This window comes from Castanea sativa, chromosome 5 (genome assembly GCF_040712315.1).
Source record: "Castanea sativa cultivar Marrone di Chiusa Pesio chromosome 5, ASM4071231v1".
NCBI lineage: Eukaryota > Viridiplantae > Streptophyta > Magnoliopsida > Fagales > Fagaceae > Castanea > Castanea sativa.
This window is the reverse complement of record NC_134017.1, coordinates 45818207-45844395: the sequence shown is the minus strand read 5'-3', so window position 1 is coordinate 45844395 and position 26189 is coordinate 45818207. Positions and strand designations below refer to the sequence as shown.

At 35.4% G+C, this 26189-nt stretch overlaps 1 protein-coding gene across 2 annotated transcripts; it reads left to right on the top strand.

Annotated features, from left to right (window-relative positions):
* The first annotated feature begins 7047 nt into the window (after window positions 1-7047).
* Window positions 7048-25681, top strand: LOC142637028 (uncharacterized protein YNL011C). Of its 2 annotated transcripts, XM_075811321.1 has the most exons (13): window positions 7048-7325; window positions 7411-7527; window positions 7628-7760; window positions 9287-9383; window positions 9886-9929; window positions 11189-11345; window positions 13150-13221; window positions 13969-14052; window positions 22737-22838; window positions 23128-23175; window positions 23453-23578; window positions 24624-24716; window positions 25253-25681. In XM_075811321.1, exons 1-13 carry the CDS (start codon window positions 7121-7123, stop codon window positions 25373-25375), a joined length of 1401 nt encoding a protein of 466 aa, XP_075667436.1. In that variant the 5' UTR covers window positions 7048-7120; the 3' UTR covers window positions 25376-25681. The 2 variants fall into 2 exon arrangements, with proteins under 2 accessions (XP_075667436.1, XP_075667437.1); XM_075811322.1 differs by lacking the exon at window positions 24624-24716 and having other exon boundaries at window positions 7054-7325.
* Window positions 25682-26189: the final 508 nt, after the last annotated feature.

Genomic DNA, 26189 nt, shown 5'->3' with positions numbered 1-26189 from the left:
AATATTTTGACAATTTTTTATATCATAACAACAACTCCTAAACCAAAAAACACATATAATATATGTACTAAAAAAGAGAAACAAAAACACAAATGTGTAGCACAAACCAAGCTGGTGAACTAATAAAAAAATAGAAAGAAATATGCCATCTCATTGAAGTGGTGTGTTTATCCATTGACCAAACTAAGGGTCCGTTTGGTTGGAGGGGTGAAAAAATTAGAGGATAAAAAATGGTGAGAGAATAGAAAAATTATAATTCCTCTCCTTTTTGTTTGGTTGGGAGTGGAAAAATAGAGGGATGAAAAAAGTGAGTTTGTATAAATTTACTCATACATCCTTGTTAAAAAACGATGATCAATTAAAACAACATAGTGACAAACAGCTAAAAAAAAAAAGCAATCACCCAATTTATTAAAAAATAAAAATCATGTTCCAAAAAAAATCATGTCTAGTGAAACAAAAAAAAAAATCAAAACAACTATCACACAAGAAAAAAAAAACGTCTAGGAAAGAAAAGAAAAAAAAAATGGTAATGTACCCACCCATAGCCACAGCCCAAAATCAAAAAAATTAATTAAAAAAAAAAGTCCAGTTGTCCAATAAAGAAAAGAAAAAAAAAAAAGAGAGGCAATGTGCCCAACAAAAAAAAAAAAAAATAATAGGAAAAAGAAAAATAAAAAGAAAGGAAGTGGACATGGGCATTTTTGTCCATTAAATAGCCTCATTTTCTTCTTTTAGTTTTCTCTTCATTTTGGAGAAAAAACTTTTTGATGGACTCGGGGAAAAAACACTTAGGTTCCACCATTTATTTTCCTTCCTTCCTACTCAACCAAACACACTAAAAAAAAAAAAAAATTACTTCTCATTTTCTCTCCAAAGTTTTCCATCTACCCTATTTCACCTTCAAACTAATACACCCTAAAGTTTCTATAGAAAGTACTAAACAGAGTGTTTTTTAGAAGCTAGTGTCCAAAAACTTAACTAAACCAAAAATGACCGTAGATAGAGCCATTGGCTCTTTTTATATATAGATTTAAAAGGTTAAGAATTAAACTGAAATTTAATAAAACATTAGAATAATTGAAGACCAAATGTATGATTAAAATTTTTAAACCAGTGTTCTCTAGATGGTATGTATCTTGTTTATTGTATAATATAATTGAATCATTTTCAATGACATATATATTGCCTAATATATAGTTATGCAACCTGAAGGAAACTATCCTAACTAGTATATTAATAAATAGAAAAGAATGTAAAGAGGAGCCTTTTTTTTTTTTGAAAGAAAAAAATGGTTAAGAAAGGGTGATTAGTGTGGCTTTCCTATTCGAGCGTAAGGGTGACCACAGGTTGGTCTGGGTTAAGTTTATGCCCAACCCGTGACCGACCCAACCAAGTCGGGTGAACAATTTGCAGACCCGCTGCCAATCGGTCAAATAGTCAGGTCGGTTCAGACGGATCTTTGCTAGAACATGGTCGGGTCTTGATCGAAGTCGGATTTGGCCAAAATCCCCAGATCTGGCTAAAAATTCATTGAATCTGGCTGAAATCTGACGAATCTAGCTGAAAACCAATAGTAAATGGTGAGATCTCGTTGGATCTTGAAGAGATTACACTAGATGATACACCTTCACCTAGGCCCAGCGCTTATAAGTCGAAGGTGGGAGGCATCTCTCTTCGATGTGGGATTGATCAAATATGTGAGGGTCTTCACCCAAACTGGACAATACCTTCTCAGGGAGAGGTTCGTCCCTCCACACAAACCATATGCTAAAAAAAAAAAGTTCAAACCAAACTCGAGTTTAAAATCATGTTTAGTACTTTTAGTTAATGAATGAGGTATGTCACTTAATTTATGCATGAATAATTTGATTTTCAATAATAGATTAATCATTAAACAAACAAAAATCACATTACGCCAACAACTGAAATAGAATAGCTTAAAAAAAAAAACTACTCAATCCATTATATCATCATCATAAAAATATGAATGTCTAAAAAATTCTAAACCTTAATTTGTAAAATGTAGGTTCTAATTAGTTTAACTATTAAATATATCTAGTGGCAAAGCCAAAAAATATATCTAGTGGGACCAACTAATTATAACAAAAGCCTTAAATAAAAAAAAAACAAATACTTAGTTCCATATATTAACTTTAACTTGAAAATATTATGCCCTATGTAGGAGAAAATTGACTTTTGCCCATTTTTTAAAAAAAATATTCAGCAAAATGCCCCTTGTGTGAAACTATTTAAAGAAATGTCCCTGTTTTGAAAATTTATTTTTGGACAATCGAGTTATAGCAATTGAAAAAAAAAATTGTGGAACTTGAGTTCATGGAACTCAAGTTCCAAAAAAAATTTCTAAGTTCAATTCCGCCATAACTCAATCGTCCAAAAATCAAGTTTTACATTTGAAACTCAATTTTATAAAAATCGAATTTCAAAACAAGGGCATTTCCCTAAATAGTATCAGATAGGGAGCATTTTGTTAGATATTTTAAAACAAAATGGCAAAAGCCCATTTTCGCCACCGTGACTATGTTCTTCCGATGTACTAAAATCATTCGAATTTGATTATGAATTAATCAAGGATTGATCATGTACTCATAAAAGTAAAATCTATTTGCTTAGGATCATATTTTTGAACTCTTGTAGGGAGTTCAACACCTAAAATTTCATATTTTGGCCCCAATGATTAAGTAAAAGATTTTGAATTTTGAAAATTTTTTCTCTTAAAATATGCATATAATAGATGGTTTGTCCATAAATTACTCACACTTTAAAAGGTAAATATTTGAATTTTATAAACTAGTTATATAACTAATTAAAAAAAAATGAAGTGTACAAACCCAAACAATTAAACAATTGTTTAACCAATAAGAAATTGTAAAGTTGTGATTTACAACTGTGTTGGCTTTAATTCCGTGCCAAATTTAATTGTAATTTTATTCAATCTTTTATACTCTGTACTTTATGTGGGATTTTATTGTAAGGGTTGTGTGATAGAGAGAGAGAGTGTGTGAAGACTCAAGCATGTGAAGACAGAAGACTTCTCGCGAGTAGCTCGCGACTAAGCATCCCGCGAAATGATGCATGTGTCTTACACATGACTGGAATGCGAAGAGTCATGACAGATGGTGACAGCTGGTTTTCGCGAGTGTTTCGCGGGTGAGACCTTCCCACTAAATACCCGCGAAACAGTATGTTTTGCGATTTTGTCTTATCTGCTCCACTACATTCTCAAACACACTATATATACCATAATTACCCACATATTGAATAGAGAGCTTTTCAAAAGAGAAAACCTTAGCCTCAATCCTTGAGAGTGTGAGATTGTCATACTCACAATTCTACATACAATCTATTGTGGTTTTCCTTTACTCCTATCTCTCAATTTCTACATCCTTGAAAGGCTGATAGCCCAAACACTTACCACACCCATACTAAATGTTTAGTGAGTTTTTGGTGCTGCTGGGAAGCATTGGAAAAATCGGGCGCATTGCGGGATCCGGAAAGCTAGACAAGACACGGTTCAAAAAAGCCTTGTTGGAGTAAGAGCTTGGAGGGCTTAGGTGCATTGGGTAGACTAGGCTTGGAGGGTTTTTTTCTATTCGTGTATCTCAACTTATTGTCCAGTGGATCGATTTACCGCTTGGAAGGCAGCGGAGGGGTTTTTCGTCGAGTTCTTCGGTTTCCTCTTCGATAACACATCAGTGTGTTATCTCGTGTTTGCATTTCTCTTCCCTACTCTTTTAGCTTTCTATTTATAGCTGTGTTTTATTGAATATGGCTTAGAGTAGCGGTTTTGTTTGTTCGCTCGCATTTACTCTATTCCGCATTTAGTTTAAGTTAGAGTAAAATCAACCGAGCTGTAATTTATTAATTTGAGGTCTAAATAGTTCTTGTGTTTTTAACACAAATCCGAGCTTTCAGAAACAAAAATATTTTAAGTTCTATATTTTATTTGTACTCTTTTCTTTGGTTATTTGCCTTTTTTTTTTTCCTTTGAAAAATTGTTGATTTGGATTTGGAAGTTTTGTAAGTATTTAAAGGGCCATGCCCTGATTAATGGGCCAAGGCAATATTTTGTCTTTTGGGATTTTCTTTTTCTAAAATATTTTGGGTTTTTTGTACTTTTTTTTTTTTACTAATTTGAATATTTGAGAATCAATTATAAATGTTGAAGGACTAAACTGTACTCCATCTATTTACTATTAAAAATAAATTCTAAAGTCATAGCCTCCTGCCCCCTCCCTAACTCTGCCTTATTATTAATGAATGAAAGATTTGGGATACGGTCTCTGCTTACACCAAAAGTCAATTAGTATCTTGATTTGATAAAATTATCGTCTTTCTAAACAATAATTAATATACTAAAGTTAATTAGTTTGTTGTGGACATAAACAAAATTTTTTAAAAAGAAGATAATTAATATATATATATATATATATATATTTTTAAATCAAAATATAAGATTTGAGCTTTGCGTACCTAAAAAATAAATAAGTATGATAAAAAAAAGGTAATTTAGACATTTATTAATTCATAAAAAAATTTGGACGGTATCTAAGTGAAGCCTAATGCATAAATATGATCATCTAATAAAAAAAGAAGGGGAAAATCACTTTTTCCCCACCCTAGAATATACACTAACCCCCCTTAAACTACAAGAATGCACAATCGTCTCCATAAACTAAATCATGTGTGACACTTTACCTCATTTCGTCACTTTCTTAGTTAAGTCTAACGAAACTCAATATTAGAAGACCAGTTGACCCTCTAAAATCTATTTTGAAATGAGAGATCAATTGATCTTTTAATACTAATTTATGTTAAACTTAATCCCCAAAGTAGACGTTAGGGGGTTTAGTGTTACAGAGTTATAACTTTGGGGTTTCAATTATTCATTTTGATAGTTCAGGAAAAAAGTGTAAAATGAGGTATAATTTAGAATAGAAAATTGTCATTTTTCCTTAAAAAAATATGAAACCTAAGACATGAGTTATTTGTAGAATAAACTCAAAAGTCGAAACACATACAATATCTAAGTAAGCCATAACTCATAAATATATGTTACAAAAAATTGACAACGATAAAGTTGTGATTTTCAATTCTTGTTTTTTGACATTAATTCCGTATCAAATTTGGTTGTAATTCATTCAATCATTTACTTGTATTTTTATGGGATTAAATGTAATGGGTATAATGTTCAATTTAGTAAAGAACTGGGAAGAACGAGGTGTGCGTGGGTAGGTTTGGGTTAGAGAGTTTTTAAAACCAACTCATCTTTGTTGGATTGAGAAATTCTCAACACAGCCCAACCTATCACATGTATAGAAACCAACCCAATCTAAACCACATGGATAGGGTTGAGTTGATGGGTTGTGCATATATATATATATATATACATATTTGCGTTGTAAAAAATTAGGCTATGATCAATTATTTATACACATTTTTCAATAAATTGTAATCCATATAATATGCTTACATTATATTTCATTTTTCCAAATTTATCACTACTAATTCTAAAAAAAATACCAAAACCAATCAAACTAGACACACACACACACACACACACACATATAGGTAGAGCTAAAGAGAAAGTTTAATTAGAATTTGAAATTAAAATCTAATTTTGCGTCATGTGTCTAAATTTATGTCGGGACCACACCATAATTATCCACTTAAGTTTGTGTCATGTATCTACTTAAGTTTTTTAATTTTTGTGTCAAGTAAACTAATGAGTGCAAAATATTAAAAATCTAATATTAATGAACTATAAATTTTTTTAAAAAACCAATCACATGTACTCAGTAAAAATTATCACAAAACAAAGATCACCACATGTTCTATGTTATTAAAAATTATAAAAAAGAAGACCATAGGTAGTATTAAAATTGAGGTAAGAATTTTAATATGTGACTAATTATGTCTATTTTTTCAAAAAAATAATTTGACTAATTATTTATATTTTTATGATAAAAATTGTGTTTAATCTTAAATGTATCCATAAATATGCATGTGTTACATGTTATTTTTTTTAATAATTTGACTAATTATTTAAAATAAAAATTGTGTTTAATTTTAGATGCGACCATGTGTTTGCATGGGTTACATGATAGTTAAAATAAAGACAATCAAATAAACTTATATACATGGTAGATTAGGTTGGGTTAAGTGGGTTGATAAAAGTATCAACTTGAACTCAACCCGACCCAACCCAAGATTAAAAATTAAATTCCAACCCTAACCCAACCCACCAATCCATGAAAACCAACCTGAAAGTCAAAGTGTTGATCTGGGTTGGTTTTGTTCGGTTGGTAAATTTGATGCACACCTCTAATTATGACAAAAGAAATTGCTAATTCAAAATGATATGTTGTATTGATTCTGAAAAAAAAAAAAAATTTATTTGTTGTCACATCCAATTATAAAATATTCAATAAAAAAAAGAGTAAAATTTGTAATAGTAAAAAACAATGTGTAACACTAAAATCAAGCACCAGTGCTGTTTTGTTTTTGTTTCTTAAAAAAAAAAAAATGCTATTGGTGAGGTGAAATTTTGTTCCATTACGTGTTTGTTTGGATACCACTTATTGTTGAAAACTGAAAATATTGTAGCGTAATAATTTTTAAATATGCGAATAGTACCGTGAGATTTAGTTTTAAAGTTAAATTTGTTGAAATCCGTATTTGCTGATTTCGTGAACAGTGCCCGAGACCCATGGACTACAAACGCCAAATGCAAGCGTTGAGGAAAACGCTGTATCCAAACTAACACTATGATCTGTTTGAATACCGTATATTGCTGAAAACTGAAAATTAAAAACACTATAATAAAATAATTTTTAAATATATAAATATTATAGTAAAACCTAATTTAAAAGTTATATTTACTGAGAGAGAGGGGCACAAGACTCGCTAAAAAAGAAAAAAGAAAACAAATGCGTATCCAAACCCAGCCTATGTGTTTCATGTTTGTCTTGTTTTGAATTTTATTAATTTATTATATAGGGAATTTGGAAAAAAAAAGAGCGAGTGGTGGTGGGGGAGTAGGGGGGAAGCTTCACACAAGAAATTATAGAGGGTGGGGTGGAAGGAAAGACGCGGGAATATGGCGGACAGTTGGTTGGGTCCCTCTACCTCTCCCTCTTTCCATTTGTGTAGTAGTAGTAGTAATAGTAGTAGTAAGCCTAAGACCTCCCATTTTCCTTTCGGATCTCTTTCTCCAATGGCTTCGCTTCGTTCTTCCTCACTCAACCACTGCCGTTGCTCCTCTAACTCAAACCCTAACCAGCCTTCTTTGCTCGTCTTTTCTGGTTCCACTTTCACTCAATCTCTCTCTCTCTCTATATGTTTTCATTTACAACAACAACAACAACAACAATTTTTTATTTTGTACAGGTGGGACTGCGTTTAACGGTGTGGTGGAAGAGCTTAAGAATTTCACGACTCGTGTCGCGCATGTTCTTCCTGTTTCCGATGACGGAGGAAGCACCGCTGAGATTGTTCGTGTCCTCGGTAATTTTTTTTTTTTTTAATGAATGAATTTTTGGTTTTTGCTCAACAATTCTATGTTATGGTGTTTGTGCATTTTTTTTTTCTTCTTTCCCGCTATTAGGTGGTCCGGCTGTTGGAGACATAAGGTCGAGGTGTTTGAGGTTGTCGGATCAAAGCAGTGCTGAGGCTCTCGCTGTCCGAAGATTGCTTGGTCATCGTTTACCACTTGATGCCCCGTTGGCCAAATCAGAATGGTATGTTTTTTATTTTTATATTTTATTATAAGTAATGGAATTTGATTGAAGCAAAAGATTACTTCATGTTCGTGACGATGAACACAAATAATCTTAAACAATTACAAAGAATTAGACAGAAAAGTTGAAGTGAGTCATGGATGATGGAACTCTATAAAAGAATCATAAGTTCTGCAATCATTCTGCTGATTAAGAATTTTGTTTTCAAATGGGTGATGGTAGCATTAAGTATTTCACATGGATCGTCACACAATATAACTAGATTCATGGTTAGGAACAAGTGGATGCCCTCTCAATTTTTTCTTTGTATGTTTTTTAAAATATAATTATGTCATGTGGTGCATTATGATTACATTAAAATTATTGATACAATTTATTCCAAGTGAAATTCTATAATCAAAGTTTCAGGAATTTTAAAAACATTGCTCCAATTAAAGTTCTCTCATCAAAAGTTCCAAGAAATTTAACAGATTTTGTTTGAAATTATTTCCAAAATATTAATATTCTAATACTAAAGTAAGTCATAATTTATAAATATCATATATATATATATATATTAATATACATCGTTGAAAATTGTCTCAAATTCTTGTTTGGGTGTGGTTTGCTTATTGGATTTCTTATTGTGAGTAGTTTTGTTACCGTTTGTGAGAGGCTGTGAGTTTGGTCTGTGAGGTTTGATTGAGAAGTTGTAAATCCATATCCTTCATTGTAGATATTGGCTGGCATTGTGTGTGGATGTGAACTTGGAGTTGGCCAAATCAAATCTAACTTTTGTGTCTTATGTGAATGTTTTATTTTTTATTTTTAACTTTTGTGTGAATAAGCTTCTGCTAGTCCAAATTTTCAACATACATTTACAAGATAATCTTTGAAGAACAATTAAAACTTCTTTCTAAACTCTAAAGAGTTGTTAAAGCTCCCTTTTCTTTTGGGGAGGAGGGGGGGGTGGTTGTTGTGGCTAACTCTTTTTTTAATTTGGATAATTAGGCATTATTTACACCAGGAAAATGATTCCCCTTCATTTGTTTTGAAATGGAGAGGGTGGAGATTTACTTTTTCATAAATCTAATAGTGTACATGTTGCTAAGTCGTTCAAAATCTCATTTCAGCAAATAAGGAATGCTAACTGATTATGAATAACGTGGCACCATATCCATCTTTAAATTCGTGAATGTACTATTTTTTTTTTAATGGACTCTCAGTTTCAAAATCTAATGGTGAGGATCCTGATCCTGCAAAAAGGGTCATATGAACATATAAATTTACAAGTATTATTTAAAAAAAAAAGGGTTATTTTGATCGTGCACAAGTCGTATTGCTACTATTTCTTCTTCAGGTAGCATTAACCTATTGCTTACTTTTGACTTGTGCTGTCTAGTTATTTAGTAAAAAAGAAAAAAAGAAAAAAAAAACTTGTGCTGTCTTGTTAATATTTATGTATTCTGAGTTTGTCTCATTTACTTGCTAGGTGTTACTGTGATGGGGGTATTGAGTATTGGTATGCTGAGTTGAGAATTTGACAGGTACGACATTGTGGAAGGACAACATCTTCTATGGAATGGTGTATCAAAACCCTACAGGGAAACAATTCGAGCTTTCCTGGCTTATTTTCAGAACCAGGTGAATATCTGGCTTCAGTTCTTGATTTGCTGTAAATAAACTTAAGTGTTCTTGTCGAAGAGACATATGCCCGCTTTTTTCTTTCCTTTTCTGGACCTAAATGTTTTTCATAGACTTTTACTTTAGCTTCCAATTAATTTAATTTTTTTATTGTACTCTTCAACGGTATATTCTTTCCATATTGTTTATTATATCACATTATGCAGTATAGCTAAAAATTTTAGATAATATGTGTGGCAATCAAAGATTGAATACTTAATATGATAAACTATGTTAAGGATTTATTTAAATTATTCTTATCTTCACATAAATATTTTTTATTATTTGCTTTCTTAATATTGCTCAGACAATTTCAATTTTTTAATACCCTCATCACTGCTTCTATGAATTCATATGTCCATTTTATTCCTTCCTAATTTTGATTGATCATTTCAAGTTTGAACTACTTGATCTTGATGCTTGGCATGAAAATTTATATAACTTTTATGAATTTTGAATACAGATTCTCCGGCGATCTGATGAATCATTTTGTTTTAGCAATGGCAGGTACTTTGGTCATTTGAGTTAGATCTTACTGTTGTTTCGTATTTTTTGTGTCATAGTAATGTCTTCTAAAATTTTGATGACTATTGTTTTGAGTTGTGATGACAAAAATTCTGATGGTCCATAAGTATGGTGCTCTATTTCAGGGATTTGAATATCATATTTGAGTAAACCTTGTTATTGTAGGCTTCCTAATAACCATTACATGTAGCTTATGCTTATCTATTAAAGCTTTTTGTTTCGTGTAGTGTCTCTCAATTGCTGGATAATCTTGGAGTTTATGATTTCCTTTTTGGAGGTTTTGGATTGATAAATTACCACTAATTCCAAAAGCTTAAGCTATTAGGAAAGAATGAATTAATTATTTAAATATTATTCTAACAATTCTCCCCACGCATGGAGCTAGATTCCCCCTTAATAAAGGTAAAGGGAAGGTAGAGTGGAGACGAGGTTCAAACTCATGATCACTTGCTTTGATACCATGATAAATTACCACTAGTTCCAAAAGCTTAAGCTGTTGGGAAATGGTGAATTAAATTATATAACTATTATTAAACAGGGATTAAGAGATTTTGGTCTTGGAGTACTTGCTAAAAGCAAGTTTCTAAGTTCTGGACATAAGCAATGACTGGTGAAATCTTGGTGGGGAATAAATTTGCAAGAGTTTTAAACCTCTTCCTTAAGGATTAGGCTTATAGAAATTAACAGTGTAGGGGAAGGCCAATTTGCAATGTCAATGGACTCCAACACAGAAACTCAGATGTTAATCTCTATATTAGTCTAACTTGCTGGGGATGTAACCTGTGTACACATTTGCATTTGGTTCACTATTACAGGAAGATTCCAGAAATGGCATTGATCAATCTTTAGAGGTTGTCCCTAAATAACTTTAGCTTTTAAGCAATCTTTTCAAATTAATTTGGCTTCAACTCATTTTCTTATTGTATTCACACCTTTTATGTATTAGAATTATGAGTTAAACTTTTCAACCATTAGATAAACACCCCACCTTTTCTTTCCCAGGGGCCATCATGAATATAAGTCATTGCTTTGTTTGGGTATCGAATTGTCATTTGTTGTTATGATTGTGAACATTCAAGCCCTTAAACACAAGTCATTTATTTATTTATTTTGCTCAATCACTAGTGGTTAATCCAATTTTACTAGTAAATAATTATTTTATCTTAGTTAATTCTTATTCTTATTCTTATTAATTTCTTTTCTGATATTACCATTTACTTAACTGACACATAATTTTGCAGCATTGGGAATTTCTTCTTTGCAGGAGCACGTATATTTTTTCAGTCTTTAGATGCTGCAATATTTTTGTTCTCACGTGTTTCAGATATTCCTTCAGAAAGTCTGGTCCTCCCAGTGATTTCGACCAATGACAGGCTTACGTTAGGGTGTGAATTATGGGTATGATGATGACTTGATCTATATTTTGATATGTATATGTATGCTTGTGGGCATATATTTTTTTTCATTTTGTATTTTAGTTCACCATGTATTTTGGAGGCTAAGTTTATGCATATTATGAAAAGTTTAGTTGAGAGTTCTCCGGGGGTTCGGTTCCATGGGGAACCTCTTTGGATTTCGAAAAGGATTAGTAAAGCACACTCATTTTTATTTTTGACGCTTGAACCGTGATATGAAATGAGTTCAATAAAGCAAGCATAGCATAAATCGAATTTCTAAAATAATACAACAAATAATAAAGCAAGCGGTAACTCACAATATGTGACTTGCCCAAGGCAATATTTTATTATGTGGAGTATTTTGTTGGACAACCACTATGTCTATGTTGTTTCCCATAGAGAGTCTGTATCCACTTAATAACATAACAATTGTACTAATAGTGGTGATGCCCAATATTGATCATTGGTAAGCAGGGCATGGCATCTTGCTGGATCCTATCTACGTGGTAATTTCATCCCAACATGAACATTGTAATTAAGATTTGAATTCCTCCATTTGCCCTGGCATTGTCAAAGTTTTAGCTTTTGATCCACCACCTTCATCTGACCATTGGTCTAACTTCCAACCTTTTTTGGTCAAGCCCAAACTTCCAGCCATCTTGCTCAAAGTCCAAAATGACATTGTGTATTTTTCTATTACCTTGGTCTGCCAAAGTCGTCATAACAAACTGTTTTGCCCTGATATCCAAAAGAGTAAAAATTGACATCAGCTGAGATGGTTTGATTCTTATTGTCCATTAGAGCTCTATCTTAGTTTTTTTTCGTAGAAGGCATGCATAGCATGTGACAACTCTAATGTCAGTTCATCTATAGAAAAAAATTTTTGTGGGCAAGATGAGTTTTAGCACAACTTATAAGCAATGCACGAGCATGGCAATAGACATACACAGGCCAAGTTATTTTCCATTGTCCAAGAAAATTCTCTCTTGTCGAGGAGTGATTTTACATTCTGAGTTCCCAATTTACTCCAAAAGTTTTTAGGGGTTTTGTCCTCTGTCTAGGATGGCAAATATCTGATGCTTAGTTTGTGATGCACATGTAGTTTATATATGGCATGTAATCTTTTATGCTTTCTATTAGTTCTATTTTACACGTGGTCCACTTATGATTTATCTAAAGAGGACACAAATGGCAAATTATCAATTTGGATGAAGATGTATTAAGTTGGGTAGCTAATGATTGATAAAAGTTTCTTAATTTTAGGATTAGACTCTTTGGAATTATTGGAAATGATAAATCAAGCTCCTATTATATTAATTGAAGCAAATTAGCGTCTTTCATTACTTTGGATGTTGTTCCAATAAACCTTTTTTTATTATTTTTTTTAGAAACATTGTTCCAATAAACCTAATACTCAGTTTCTAGTATGTAAAATAAAGCCGTAGTTAGTATTTCTATATTTTGAGCTTTCCTTGGTACTTGGAAATAGTGATTTATTTTGTCATAATCTTGTGAATGTATCTGAATCCATGGTTCATTTATATTGTCTTTTCTCTTGCTGCTGCATTTTATATTTGAGTTTCATTGTTTTGCTGAAATTTTATATGCTTATCTTTTGGGAGATGTTTCATTTGGCTTATTGAACGATTCAATCCTTTTTTGTGATGTTGTATTAACTCTTTTTTAACTTAACTAATTATGCAACCATAGTCTGCAGAAATGATGCTGGTTTTGGATATTCAATAGGGGAGAGTTTTGTGTTATGATTTTTTCTGATGGTTCTCTTCTGTGCAACTTACCTTTAGGATGGGACTATAATAAGAGGTCAGAATGAAATTTCTCATCCAACTTGTGGTTCCATGGAGCCTATTAATAAGGTATGCTGCTACTGTTTCATGATAAGAAGCCTAATTATGCTAATTATTGTCAAATAATGTCAATAGCATCATCCATCTGGAGAATTTGCAAGATGAGTATTATTGAAAGCATTTGGTGAGTAATTGAAAACTTATGTTGGTGGGAATTGTTGCAATGGTGGTCATGAGAGTGGTGGACTGGTGATGGTGGTTCGGTAGCAATATTTGTGCGGTCATGGCAACAATAGTGTGGTTGAGGTCACAATGGCGTCCTGAAGATGACGAGATTTTTTTTGTTCATTTGAATTTGAAAGTGACAAGCCTTGTCATTTATCATTTATTTTTACTCCCTTAATTTAGACTAAATTATTATTCTGGACTGTTAATAGTGAATGCCAAATTCCAGTAAAGGTCGAAGCAAACAATAGAATGGGGATGGGTACTTGATTTCAATTGTGTTTTTCAAATCCTTTTTCCTTCAAAGTGTCCTCAGATATAGTCCTTAGGGTGTTGTTATTGGTTCTCCTCTCTTATATACTAATTCTATGGTGTCCCCCTGGTGTCTTTGTAAAGAGTTTCATATATGAAGGAAATAAAAGGGTGTTGGTATAGAGGAAGAGTTCCTATGAATATGATGTTGACTTGTTAAATGAGTTTTGGCACTATGCTGGTACTTTTTTGGTACATTTGTAGTAGACAAAGTGTCTCATTTTCTGGTAATTGTTTACACAGTTTCTTCTATATTCAAATGCCTGATATTTATGATAGGAAAGATCTTCAGTTCCAGCTCTTCCTTCAAGAATAAAGCGGGTTTTCTACATGTCAAGTGAGGGCAGTAATTTGCTGCATGAGGTGAATTTTGCATTATATGTTTTTGTATAGTATTAGGGATATTGTCATGATAACTCAATTGTATATCTCATTATTCAGTCATGTATAAAGCCAATGGTCTTTTTTTTGATAGATAATAAGAATTTTATTGATGAAAAAGAACAATGTGTTTACGATTGTAAACTCACTGCCCTTTTTTTTTTTTTTGATAAATAATTGTAAACTCACTGCCCTTGAAACAAAAACAAACAAATCATGAGGAAAGTCTAATAGAGATAAGGAAATCAGACATGGAACTACAATGCGTAAGTCCCCAAATACGAGCCCACTCAAACAAAGTCCTAGCAAGCAAGTTCTTCAACATATCTATAGGTCTCTCAACGTCCTCAAAAGTTTGGGCATTGCGTTCCTTCCATACTAACCACATAAGGCATGCTGGTACCATATTCCAAACCTTGGAAGAGTAAGTTCCCAACCAATTCCTCCAAGCAAAAAGAAGAGAAACAATAGTATCCGACATCACCCACTGAACCCCAAACATAATAAGGACCTCACTCCACAAAACAGATGCAAACTGACAATGAAGCAAAATGTGATCCACAGTTTCCTCATCACACCTACAAAGACAACACCAATTAACAAGGGGAAAATTCTTCTTAACAAGGTTATCTATTATAAGAATCCCACCCTTAGCAGCAGTCCATAAAAAGAAAGATACCCTTTTAGGTACCTTTACACACCAAATGCTCTGCCAAGGGAAAGAAGCAGAGGGGGCTTTCAGTAAAGCAGAATAAAAGGACCCCACATCAAAAACACCACTATGATTTAGCTGCCAAATCAAGATATCCTCACCCTCCCTATTAGGTATCCTGGCAGAGACATGCTCATAGAAAGAATAAAATCTCCTCAACTCCCATTCATTAAAATTGCAACGGAAAAGGAAGTTCCAACTCCTACCTCCCCTGTCTGGTGCAGAAATAACCATGTTAGAAATCAGAGCTTCCTGAACCACAGTACAGGCAAAAAATTCCCGGTATAATTCTTTCAAAGGAATAGGACCACTCCAAGGATCGTGTCAGAACCGAATGCGATTGCCCTCTCCCGCTGCAAACACCACATGACCGAAAAAATTGTCTGCACCTTTCCTAATATTCTTCCATAACCCACAACCATGAGTCCCTCTCACAACTCTAGTGCACCAACCCCCACTACCCTCTCCATATTTGGAGGCAATTACCTGACGCCATAAATGGGTAGCTTCCTTCCTAAACCGCCAAAGCCACTTCCCAAGTAGAGCTTGGTTAAAAAGCCCAATCTTCCGAATCCCCAACCCCCTTACCTCCACCGGCCAAACCACCTTATCCCAAGCAACAAGCAGATATCTGAAAACTTCACTAGAACTCCCCCAAAGGAAATTCCTCTGAATCATCTCTAGTCTGTTTGCTATGTGTTGCGGAATTGTAAACAACGAAAGATAATAAGTTGGGAGACTCGACAAAGTACTCTTCAATAAAGTAAGCCTACCTCCTTTTGACAAGTACAATCGCTTCCAACCAGAGAGCTTTTTCTCCACCCTTTCTAAAATAGGATTCCAATTTGAAGCATCCTTAAAGTGAGCCCCAAGTGGCATTCCCAAATAAGACATAGGCAAACAGCCAACCTTACAACATAAAATACGAGCCAAAGCATCCAAATTTCCAACCTCACCAACTGGCACAATTTCACTCTTGCCAACATTTACTTTTAAGCCTGTAATAGCTTCAAAAAAGATCAACACCATCCTTATATATAATAATTGTTCCTTAGATGCATCACAGAAGAGAATACTGTTATCAGCAAACAGAAGATGAGAAATCTGCAACCCTCCTTGCGCATTGGGGCTTGCCTGGAACCCCCTAAGAGTCACCCTCTTCTGTCCTCTTCAATAACCTACTCAGCACCTCCATTACCAACAAGAACAAAAGTGGAGATAAAGGATCTCCTTGACGAAGATCACGCGAACTACCAAAAAAACCAGCCGGGGACCCATTAATAAGCACTGAGAAACGAACTGTAGTGATACAGGCCTTCATCCACCTCCCCCACTTCTCCCCAAAACCCATCCTCTTCATAAGGTAAAACAAAGCATTCCAATTTACGTGATCATAAGCCTTCTATATATCCAACTTAATAATCACACCCGGAACACTACTCTTCACTCTACTATCCAAACATTCGTTTGCTATGAGAACCAAGTCAAGAATCTGTCTTCCCCCAACAAAGGCATTCTGGGAGTTGGATATAAGTTTGTCCAATACACTTCGAAGCCTATAGGCCAACACCTTTGACAAAAGTTTGTACAAACTTCCCACAAGGCTGATAGGCCGAAAATCTCTAATATTGACAGCATTGATCTTCTTAGGTATCAAACACAGAAAAGTTGTATTTAGAGATTTATCAAATATGCATTGGCTATGAAAGTCTGCAAAAAAAGCCATAACATCCTCTTCAATCACACACCAACACTTTTGAAAGAAAGCTATCGTAAAGCCATCAGGACCAGGAGCCTTATCACCCTTGGCCTCCCGAAGAGCCGCAATGATCTCCCTATCAAACTCCCTTTCAAGAGAAAACCTATCAGACCCATCCAAACTAGCAAAAAATCTAACCCATCAATAGTGGGCCTCCAATCTTCAGGTTCCTAGTGAAGACTCTTATAAAACCCCACCACCTAATCCTGAATATCTGATTCAGCTTCATATAGAATGCCATCAACCTCCACACCCCTCAAGGTATTAGCTCGTCTATGTGAATTAGCAAGCCTGTGGAAAAACCTAGTATTATTGTCCCCCTCTTTTAAGAACAGAGCCCTTGATTTCTACCTCCAAGAAATCTCCTCCAAAGAAGCCAAAGACTCGATCTCTGCCTTAATCTCTATTTTTCTTACTTTCTCTGCCATAGTCAGCACTTGCATCCCTTTTCTCATATCAAGATCCAATAGCTCAGACAACAAACATTTTTTTCTAAAAAAGTTTGTACAAACTTCCCACAAGGCTGATAGGCCGAAAATCTCTAATATTGACAGCATTGATCTTCTTAGGTATCAAACACAGAAAAGTTGTATTTAGAGATTTCTCAAATATGCATTGGCTATGAAAGTCTGCAAAAAAAGCCATAACATCCTCTTCAATCACACACCAACACTTTTGAAAGAAAGCTATCGTAAAGCCATTAGGACCAGGAGCCTTATCACCCTCGGCCTCCCGAAGAGCCGCAATGATCTCCCTATCAAACTCCCTTTCAAGAGAAAACCTATCAGACTCATCCAAACTAGCAAAAAATCTAACCCATCAATAGTGGGCCTCCAATCTTCAGGTTCCTAGTAAAGACTCTTATAAAACCCCACCACCTGATCCTGAATATCTGATTCAGCTTCATATAGAATGCCATCAACCTCCACACCCCTCAAGGTATTAGCTCGTCTATGTGAATTAGCAAGCCTGTGGAAAAACCTAGTATTATTGTCCCCCTCTTTTAAGAACAGAGCCCTTGATTTCTGCCTCCAAGAAATCTCCTCCAAAGAAGCCAAAGACTCGATCTCTGCCTTAATCTCTATTTTTCTTGCTTTCTCTGCCATAGTCAGCACTTGCATCCCTTTTCTCATATCAAGATCCAATAGCTCAGACAACAAACATTTTTTTCTAAAAAAGTTTGTACAAACTTCCCACAAGGCTGATAGGCCGAAAATCTCTAATATTGACAGCATTAATCTTCTTAGGTATCAAACACAGAAAAGTTGCATTTAGAGATTTCTCAAATATGCATTGGCTATGAAAGTCTGCAAAAAAAGCCATAACATCCTCTTCAATCACACACCAACACTCTTGAAAGAAAGCTATCGTAAAGCCATCAGGACCAGGAGCCTTATCACCCTCGGCCTCCTGAAGAGCTGCAATGATCTCCTCCCTATCAAACTCCCTTTCAAGAGAAAACCTATCAGACTCATCCAAACTAGCAAAAAATCTAACCCATCAATAGTGGGCCTCCAATCTTCAGGTTCCTGGTAAAGACTCTTATAAAACCCCACCACTTGATCCTGAATATCTGATTCAGCTTCATACAGAATGCCATCAACCTCCACACCCCTCAAGGTATTAGCTCGTCTATGTGAATTAGCAAGCCTGTGGAAAAACCTAGTATTATTGTCCCCCTCTTTTAAGAACAGAGCCCTTGATTTCTACCTCCAAGAAATCTCCTCCAAAGAAGCCAAAGACTCGATCTTTGCCTTAATCTCTATTTTTCTTGCTTTCTCTGCCATAGTCAGCACTTGCATCCCTTCTCTCATATCAAGATCCAACAGCTCAGACAACAAACATTTTTTTCTAAAATGCACATCCCCAAAAACATGTTTATTCCAACACTTCAAGTCTTTTTTAAGAGCCTTGAATTTACATACTAGAATATAACTAGGGGATCCCTCAAAATGATAACCGTTCCACCAGCACCTAACTCGACCCACAAAACCCTCCACTTTAAGCCACATATTCTCAAATTTAAAAGGACTTTTATTCCTCGCCCTGCCTCCTGCCTCCACTAGAATAGGACAATGATCCGAAACCACACGAGGGAGAGACCTTTGAATCACATCCGAGAAGTGTTTCTCCCAATCAGTTGAAACCAAAACTCTATCTATACGAGACATAGAAGGGTTCACTGAATCTCTAAACCACGTATACTCACCCCCAACCAAAGGAAGATCAACCAAAAAATTCCTCTCGATAAAATCCGAAAAATTGAACATGGCTGGACTAAACGAATTGCAACCTAGCCGCTCTGCCGGGTATCTAATAATGTTGAAATCACCAAAAACACACCAAGCTGAACTCCATCTCGCTCTCACACTATCAAGCTCTGCCCATAAAGCATCCCTCAAACTGGCATCATTGGGGCCATAAACTCCCGTACATATCCAAACAAAACCATCTGCCACCCCCTTCAACAAGATTGAAACAGAAAAGCTACCCACCACACAATCAATTTTCTCATACACCCTTGTGTCCCAGATCACAAGAATACCTCCTGTTGTGTGAATGGCATCTAAAGCCACCCATCTACAAAAGAGTTGCCCCAAAGACTTTTCACAGCAGCAGAGTTGGTACAATCTAGTTTGGTTTCCTGAAAACACACTACCTCACACTTCCATTCCTTGAGTAAGTTCCTCACTGTATCTCTCTTATGAGGATTGTTAAATCCTCTCACCTTCCAAGATAAAAGTCTCAAATTCATGGACAACCATCAGAGCCCAACCCACTGAACTTCACAATCTCCCTGGTTCGTTTCCCAGTTTGCCCATCATAATTAACTGTAGAAATTAAATTCCGTAATTCCCTCATACCTTTTGTAGAGGAAGAAGCAATGCGACGAAGACTACCTACCGCAGCTTGTTTCTCCCACACTTTCTCAAGTCGTTGAAAAAATTCAACACACTGCCTCTCACAGGAATCTATAGGAAAACCCACCCACTTACCGAAGCCCTTTACCTTCTTACTTACCCAAGCCGAAGGTTCCAAATCATCCTCCATAGAGATGTCGACTGGGTCATCATCCTCTATCATTAACACCAAACCCCCATTAGGATCCCATTGAGCCAAAGGTACATATTCCATCATCTGCCGATCCTCCTCGTCCTTATCAGACCCCGTGGGATTGACCCAATTCAACAACATCTCTTCTTCGATAGAATCCGAGACCAACTCAGAAATAGGAGAAAAACGATTTTGTTCCAATAAAGGCTGATGGCAAGACACCTCGGCAATCTTCACTGGCATCGTCGAACACCCTGCAGTAGCAGAATCCACAGTACCAGTGAAGCTGGGATGACCACCGGAGTTCAAAACACACAAAACCTCCACAGCCCCACTGATCGGAACGTTCGTCGCTGAGTCATCAGCAACTGAGACAGTGGAAGAAACCCCCACCTTGGCGCTGCTGCCTGAGTAACCCATCGGAACACAAATCTCCTGCACTGCCATCTCGAAATCCCCATCGGAAGTTGAAAGATCACCTCCCAACTTGCCGGCACATAGCGTTGACTTCTCGGCACACACGGGGGAGCCCGATCCTTCACCTCGCTCACAAGATCGTGACAAGCCTTGTGATTTCAGGTGGTTTGAGTCACCGGTTTGTTTCAGGTTAGTTTTGGCCAAAAGGCCTTCTTGGGCTTGCTGAATAGGCCCACCATGTGCTTGCTTAACAGGCCTGGTGTCATTAGGTGCTAAAACTTCCTTAGCAGACTTGGGTTGAACAAAATTGGCCCACTTCACCACACGTTGGCCCTTACCCTCAAGATCAACCGAAATGTTTAAAGAAAAATGGGCCTTAGTCCACTTAAAAGAAGATACACGCATTGGCCGTCCAGATAGGTGAGTTGAGGTATTTGTTTTTGGAATAAAATCAAATCCCCCAAATCCCTCCTTCTGAGTTAACGTGCCAGCAAGTTTAGGAAACTGCTTCTCCAAATCTAAATCACTTCCTAATTTCACGTGACCATTAACCTCTTTCCAAACATGGTTCCTTGGATTACTGGTGGGTTTTACAAACCTACCACCGCCGGCAGCCACCTCCTTCCCTGGCCTAGACACAGGTTTTCCAAAGAAAAACTCACTTAGCTTCCTTTCAAGAAAAGCCCAGCCACCCTTATGAAAACCTTCTGGAACACGCAAACAACCACGTCTAGCCCCATTATGATACTCAGATATTTCCACAAAAAAACCACCCTTATTCAGCCTACTAGAGCACTCCAGAATTTTATAATTCTCATGAAACCTTTTGAAAAAATGTTGCTTGCTAAAATCCCAACTGCATAACTCTACCAAGCATGCAATGATCCAATTCAAACCCGATCTACCAACCCGGATAGAACCATGATACCTACCCTGTTTTTCAGTAATGGAATAAGAATCCATACGACCTCCGTCAAAAGTCAAGAAGAAGGCTTTTGTGTCAATGCGAAAAAAAGTAGATTTCCCCCGTTCCCCATGTGAAGGTGAAGGTGAAGGCTTGGTTTGTGAAGAACTGGACGTGCTTGTGGGAGAAGGTTGTAACTTAGGAGGATTAAGGTTCAGAGGGGGTAAGGTTGGTTGGGTCGGTGTGTGGTGGGGTATGTACTGACCAAATTGACTTGGCCAATAACAAGGTTGTTGGAAAGGGATTTGATGAGGAGGGAAGAAATAAAGACTGGGGAAGCAATTTGGATTAACGAAAGGTGGATTGGCTTGTGCTTGGAGAAAAGGTGGTGGGAGTGATGGGAGTTGTTGTGGTTTAGAGGGGGGTGCCGCGGGGGGGGGGGGGGAGGGTGGGAACACTCATCATCTAAAATAAACCATCAAACAGTACATTCAGTAGTCCAAAAAAAAGTTATCACCTTCTCTCTCTAAGCTGACCTCCTCCTCCTCCTCCCTCTGCACTGGCTTTGCTGAGTGCCAACAACTTTACTCAACTTCATTGCTGAAGCAGACGTAGCCAATATTCTCCATGAACTTGTAGAAAACTAGGAGCCAATATTCACAGACAGTCTTTGTATCAAACAGTATATCTTTTCACCCATAAACCAAGGGGTGGAGGGTGAGGTCATGGTCTCAATCCTAAATTGGTGCATGAGTTGTATTTGCATGCCAAAAAAATGTTTATTTATTCATGTCATACTGCAAATATTTTTATTTTATTTTAAAAGGATAGAAAAAGGAACGAAAGGCCTTCTAGCTCAACTAGTACCTCTTGGTGTTTCCAATGGAGACGTCTAGGATTTAAATCCCCCCAACACCACTGTAACTATTGCATTATAAAAAAAAACTTATCCTTTATTTTCCTGCCCCTGCCCCTGCCCCATCTTGTCTCCTGTGTGTGGGTCTGGATCAGTTTTACTTATCATCAGAAAAAAGGAAAAAAAAAAAGAAAGTTTTTTGGCATTGGTGCCATAATATAATTCTATTCCTTTGCTAATTGAGTGAAACATGTCTGTCATAGGGATGTTGGGTTAGTCATGTTTTACATTTTTGACTCTTCAAAAGCATGTTATGGTGTCAGGAAACTCCAATTTGTGCTTCCTGAGATATGTGAGTCCTATGGAACTAATACTTTTTCATCAATATTTGATTGTTTATATATATATATATATATATATATTTATTTTTTTCCCATATATCTCTAGTTATATAGAGATAAAGTATATATAAATATTAGCTTTAGTATGGTATTTTAATTTCTTTCTCCTACAAGTTTCCAGTAATTTTTTCTTTAATATTAGAATGTTGTCTGACAAGCTTTAATCTAGGCCAAGATATAAGTCTATGAGCTCTAGCTTAAAATGAACCTTCTTCCCATGTAAAACAAGGTGGAGAGTACGGTCATGATTCAAGATCCACAGACGGTGTGCATAATTTACCAATATGAAAAAATTCTAGGCTAAAATAAAAACCTTTCTTTAAACTGATTTAGCATTAGCCATCAGTAAAAATGGGAGGTTTTCAAATTTGTTATATTTTCTTGAGGACTTAAGTTATTAAAAAGTTTGACTCCTTGGCTTATGGGAAAATTCAAGATGTGCCTTTCCGTAGTTCTAACACATCAGCCTATTTTGATTCTGTATGGAAAGTATATATTTAAGATATGTGTACTAATTCTTGATATCCAGAACCCATGATCATTTCTCTTTTGATATTGACTAGGTCTTCCCCACAGCAAATCCAGCTGTCCTGGACCAGTTGAGTAATGTGGACTGCATTGTTTATGCTATGGGATCCCTCGTTACTTCCATTTGTCCATCATTGGTAAAATTCTTGACCTTTAGCTAGCAAACTGCTTGAGTGAAATGGAAATTATCAGAGTCAAGTTCTAATTTTCTGACTTGATGTTAAGAATTATATGCATACTGTTTTAAAACTAAAAGTTCACTCACTGGAATTTAGCTTTCTAGTCCATCTTGAAAGAAGCACTCTACAATTTGTGATATTTGTTTACTAGCAACAATTTTTTTTTTCTTTTCATTAAAAGAAAAAAGAAAGAAAGAAAAGGGAAACTTGTCTTTTATATTTCTCATTGATCATTTACCTCTTCTAGGTCCTACTAGGCATTGGGGAGATCATTTCTTCAAGGTCCTGCCGCAAGGTACATTTCCATCACACTATCAAGTGCAAGTTATTGATACATGTGATTATTGAGTAAATGTTTTAAATGGCTTCTTGAATCCATTTGGCTAGGTCTTTTGAATTTAATATGTCTTGCTTTGTACATCTGTATATGTATGATTGTTTTTTATTTTATTTTTTATAAGTCCATCTGAATATATATGCTCATTATTACAGATTTTTGACATCAATATCTACTTTATATATTTTGCATGTTTTAATATGTGTTTTGTACTTAATGGTTCATCCAATATTAGGTGCTTCTGCTGAATAGTACACATGACCGAGAAACGAGTGGCTTCTCTGCTTCTTGCTTTGTAACTGCCATTACAGATGCTCTAAATCGAACATATGGGGATCCTCATAATTGTCTAAAAAACCATGTGAGTAGATACTTTTATGTTTTGAAATAGTTTTTCTGATTGCCAAGTGACTAGGTGATCCTCATTCAAATGGATGCCATAAATAGTAATTTTGGGCATGCAATTTATAATGTTTCCATGATTAGGGTTGAACTGTTTATAAGTTAACTCAAAACTGTGTCCTCCTTTAGGCTGAAGCTGACTGATAAGTTATTGTTGTCATTGGAAATGCTGTGCTAATATTAAATTTTCTTTGGTTCCTTACCCTTTTTGATTTCCTCAAACACAGAACACAAACAGCTAGTTAACAGGGGTGATCTTCATTTATCTTATCTTGTTCTTCTCTCTGATTGGGGTGGTGATGCAGAACAAGGGTAGGAAAATAAGGATGAAGGAAAGAACAAACTATAGAAAAGATGAACAGAATGAAGGGAATAGAAAAGATAAACAGAACAAAAGATCCATAGGGAAGAAACCATTCAGCCATTTGCCACAAAGACCTAGGATCCTCCAATTTGGGGGAACATGAATGTTCATCAATTTATGTCAAGGGAATGAAGGTTGTAAAATGGAGAAAAGAATGGTTAATGAGTGCACCTCAGTTTTTCAGACCCCACTAAAACCTAAAGAGTAACCTCTACACAGCATGTGTAGAGGGAAAGAGAAGATGATTATGGAGAAGGCAAGTGTGATGATGCCTAAAGAGGAAAAAATAAAAATGATGCTCCCAGACTTTGTTCAGGTGTAAAGGACTGGGTAGACGTAAGGCCTGGGGAGAGAGAGTTAAGAGTGCAGAGACCACCTGATGCAGGGAATAGAAAAGAAACCATCTCTCCCTCCCCACCTTTTCTATTCCCTTCATATTTTTGCAATGGAGAATGGTGATGTTTTCATAGCAAAGTTATTCTCATTCTTTGCAGCATGAATGGGGTTTTCAAAATTTATCTTTTGTGATAAGGCCTGTACTATGTACTGTATGAACAAATCTTGCTTTGTCACCTAGAAAGAATTGAAGATGACAAATGAAGAAAATATGTAATTTATTCAAGTTTATACGTTTGTGCAGCCAAGTCAGTACATCAATTCACTTTTGGTGCCCAAAGACGGTGAAATTCCTGTAGATGTTCAATGCTTGGCTGTCCAAGGAATATTTGATGTGGTATGAGTGCATGTTACTGTTTGTTTTAAGTGGTACAACATACATGAAGCTCTAGAAAAATGTGCTTATATGAAACTACCATTTATGATGTTCCACATTTCATTTACAAATTGAGTAGTATTCATTTGAAAATAAAATTAAGGCAATATGCTTTTTAGGGTAAGACACTAAAGTTCTATTCAGATATTACTATGATGAGGGCATGCTATTAAAAGCTTTTAAACTACCCCGGGGTAGCTAAAGTTTCCCAATGGGGGCTGATTTGGCACCTCCAATCAAAGTGCTAGTTTTGAATATTGCTGTTGTTACAAGAAAGGTTGATAAGGCTAGACTTTTGACAGCTTGAACATTGGCAGCAGCCACTCTATTATGTCATTATTTTCTAGTGCCCTGTATTCAGAAAAACTCCAAGTATTTCCTAAGCCAAAAATGATGTTCTATTATTTTGATTCTTGAATAAATGTACTTGGCTTGATGATGACAATATGCATTATTTGTGGACATTGGTTGTAACAAATTATTTATTTATTTTGCAGATAAATGTTGATTCTATACATGATCCAAAAGTAGGTGTAATATTTGACCCGAAGTCACTAATACAATCTCTTGCTGATGTGGTAGCCACCCACATGAGCACACATGTTAAAGAGCTTAATTGATTATGCAAATGATTCTCAGATGCAAGAGTAATAGGTTATGATTTGATTTTTGAAGCCTTCTAATTGTTGGATCATTCTTCTGGAGGTACAGGTTACAAAAATACAATTTTTTTTGCTAGTGCATCTCTTAATTTCTGGTTGCAGGTGAATTTGCCTTGCTTCTTGTGTTGGCTGTTATATGAACTTCAATTCAAACATGTTCATGGGATATTATGTAACATTATGGATACCTCAATTTAATTTATTGGCGGCAACTTCAAACTCATCAAAAGGCAGATTTTCTAGATGCTGTAACATTTGTCAGTATATATGTGTGTTCCTGTAGTTTGATTTCCTTCATGTATGAATATTCCACTTACTGACTTTTTATTTACCTTTAAAATATGTCAAAAACAAATTAATTCTTTATAGCACATTCTTATTCTGGTTAGCTGTTGAAAGCTGTTAAACCTCTGGCCTGTGTGCTTCTATGTAGGTTTTGCTGAATCCTTCAGAGCTCTTATTAGGGAATTCACCATCTCATACGATTTCTTTTGTCGTGTCATTTCGTTTATAATAAATGGCCCAGATTATACAATGTCATCAATTCATTAACAAAATCCTTAAAATTTTGGTTTTTAAAAACAACTCAAGAAAATCAAAGGTCACCAACATTAAGCTTAAGCGGAATTTCAAAGATAATTGTAGAGGCACTTATAGCGACTCCCTTATCAATTATAACATATACTTTTAGACATTAAGAACGTATATTTATAGTTTTTTTAAAAAACCATTATTTTAGGAATTTTGTTCGTGGTTTAATGACATAACATTA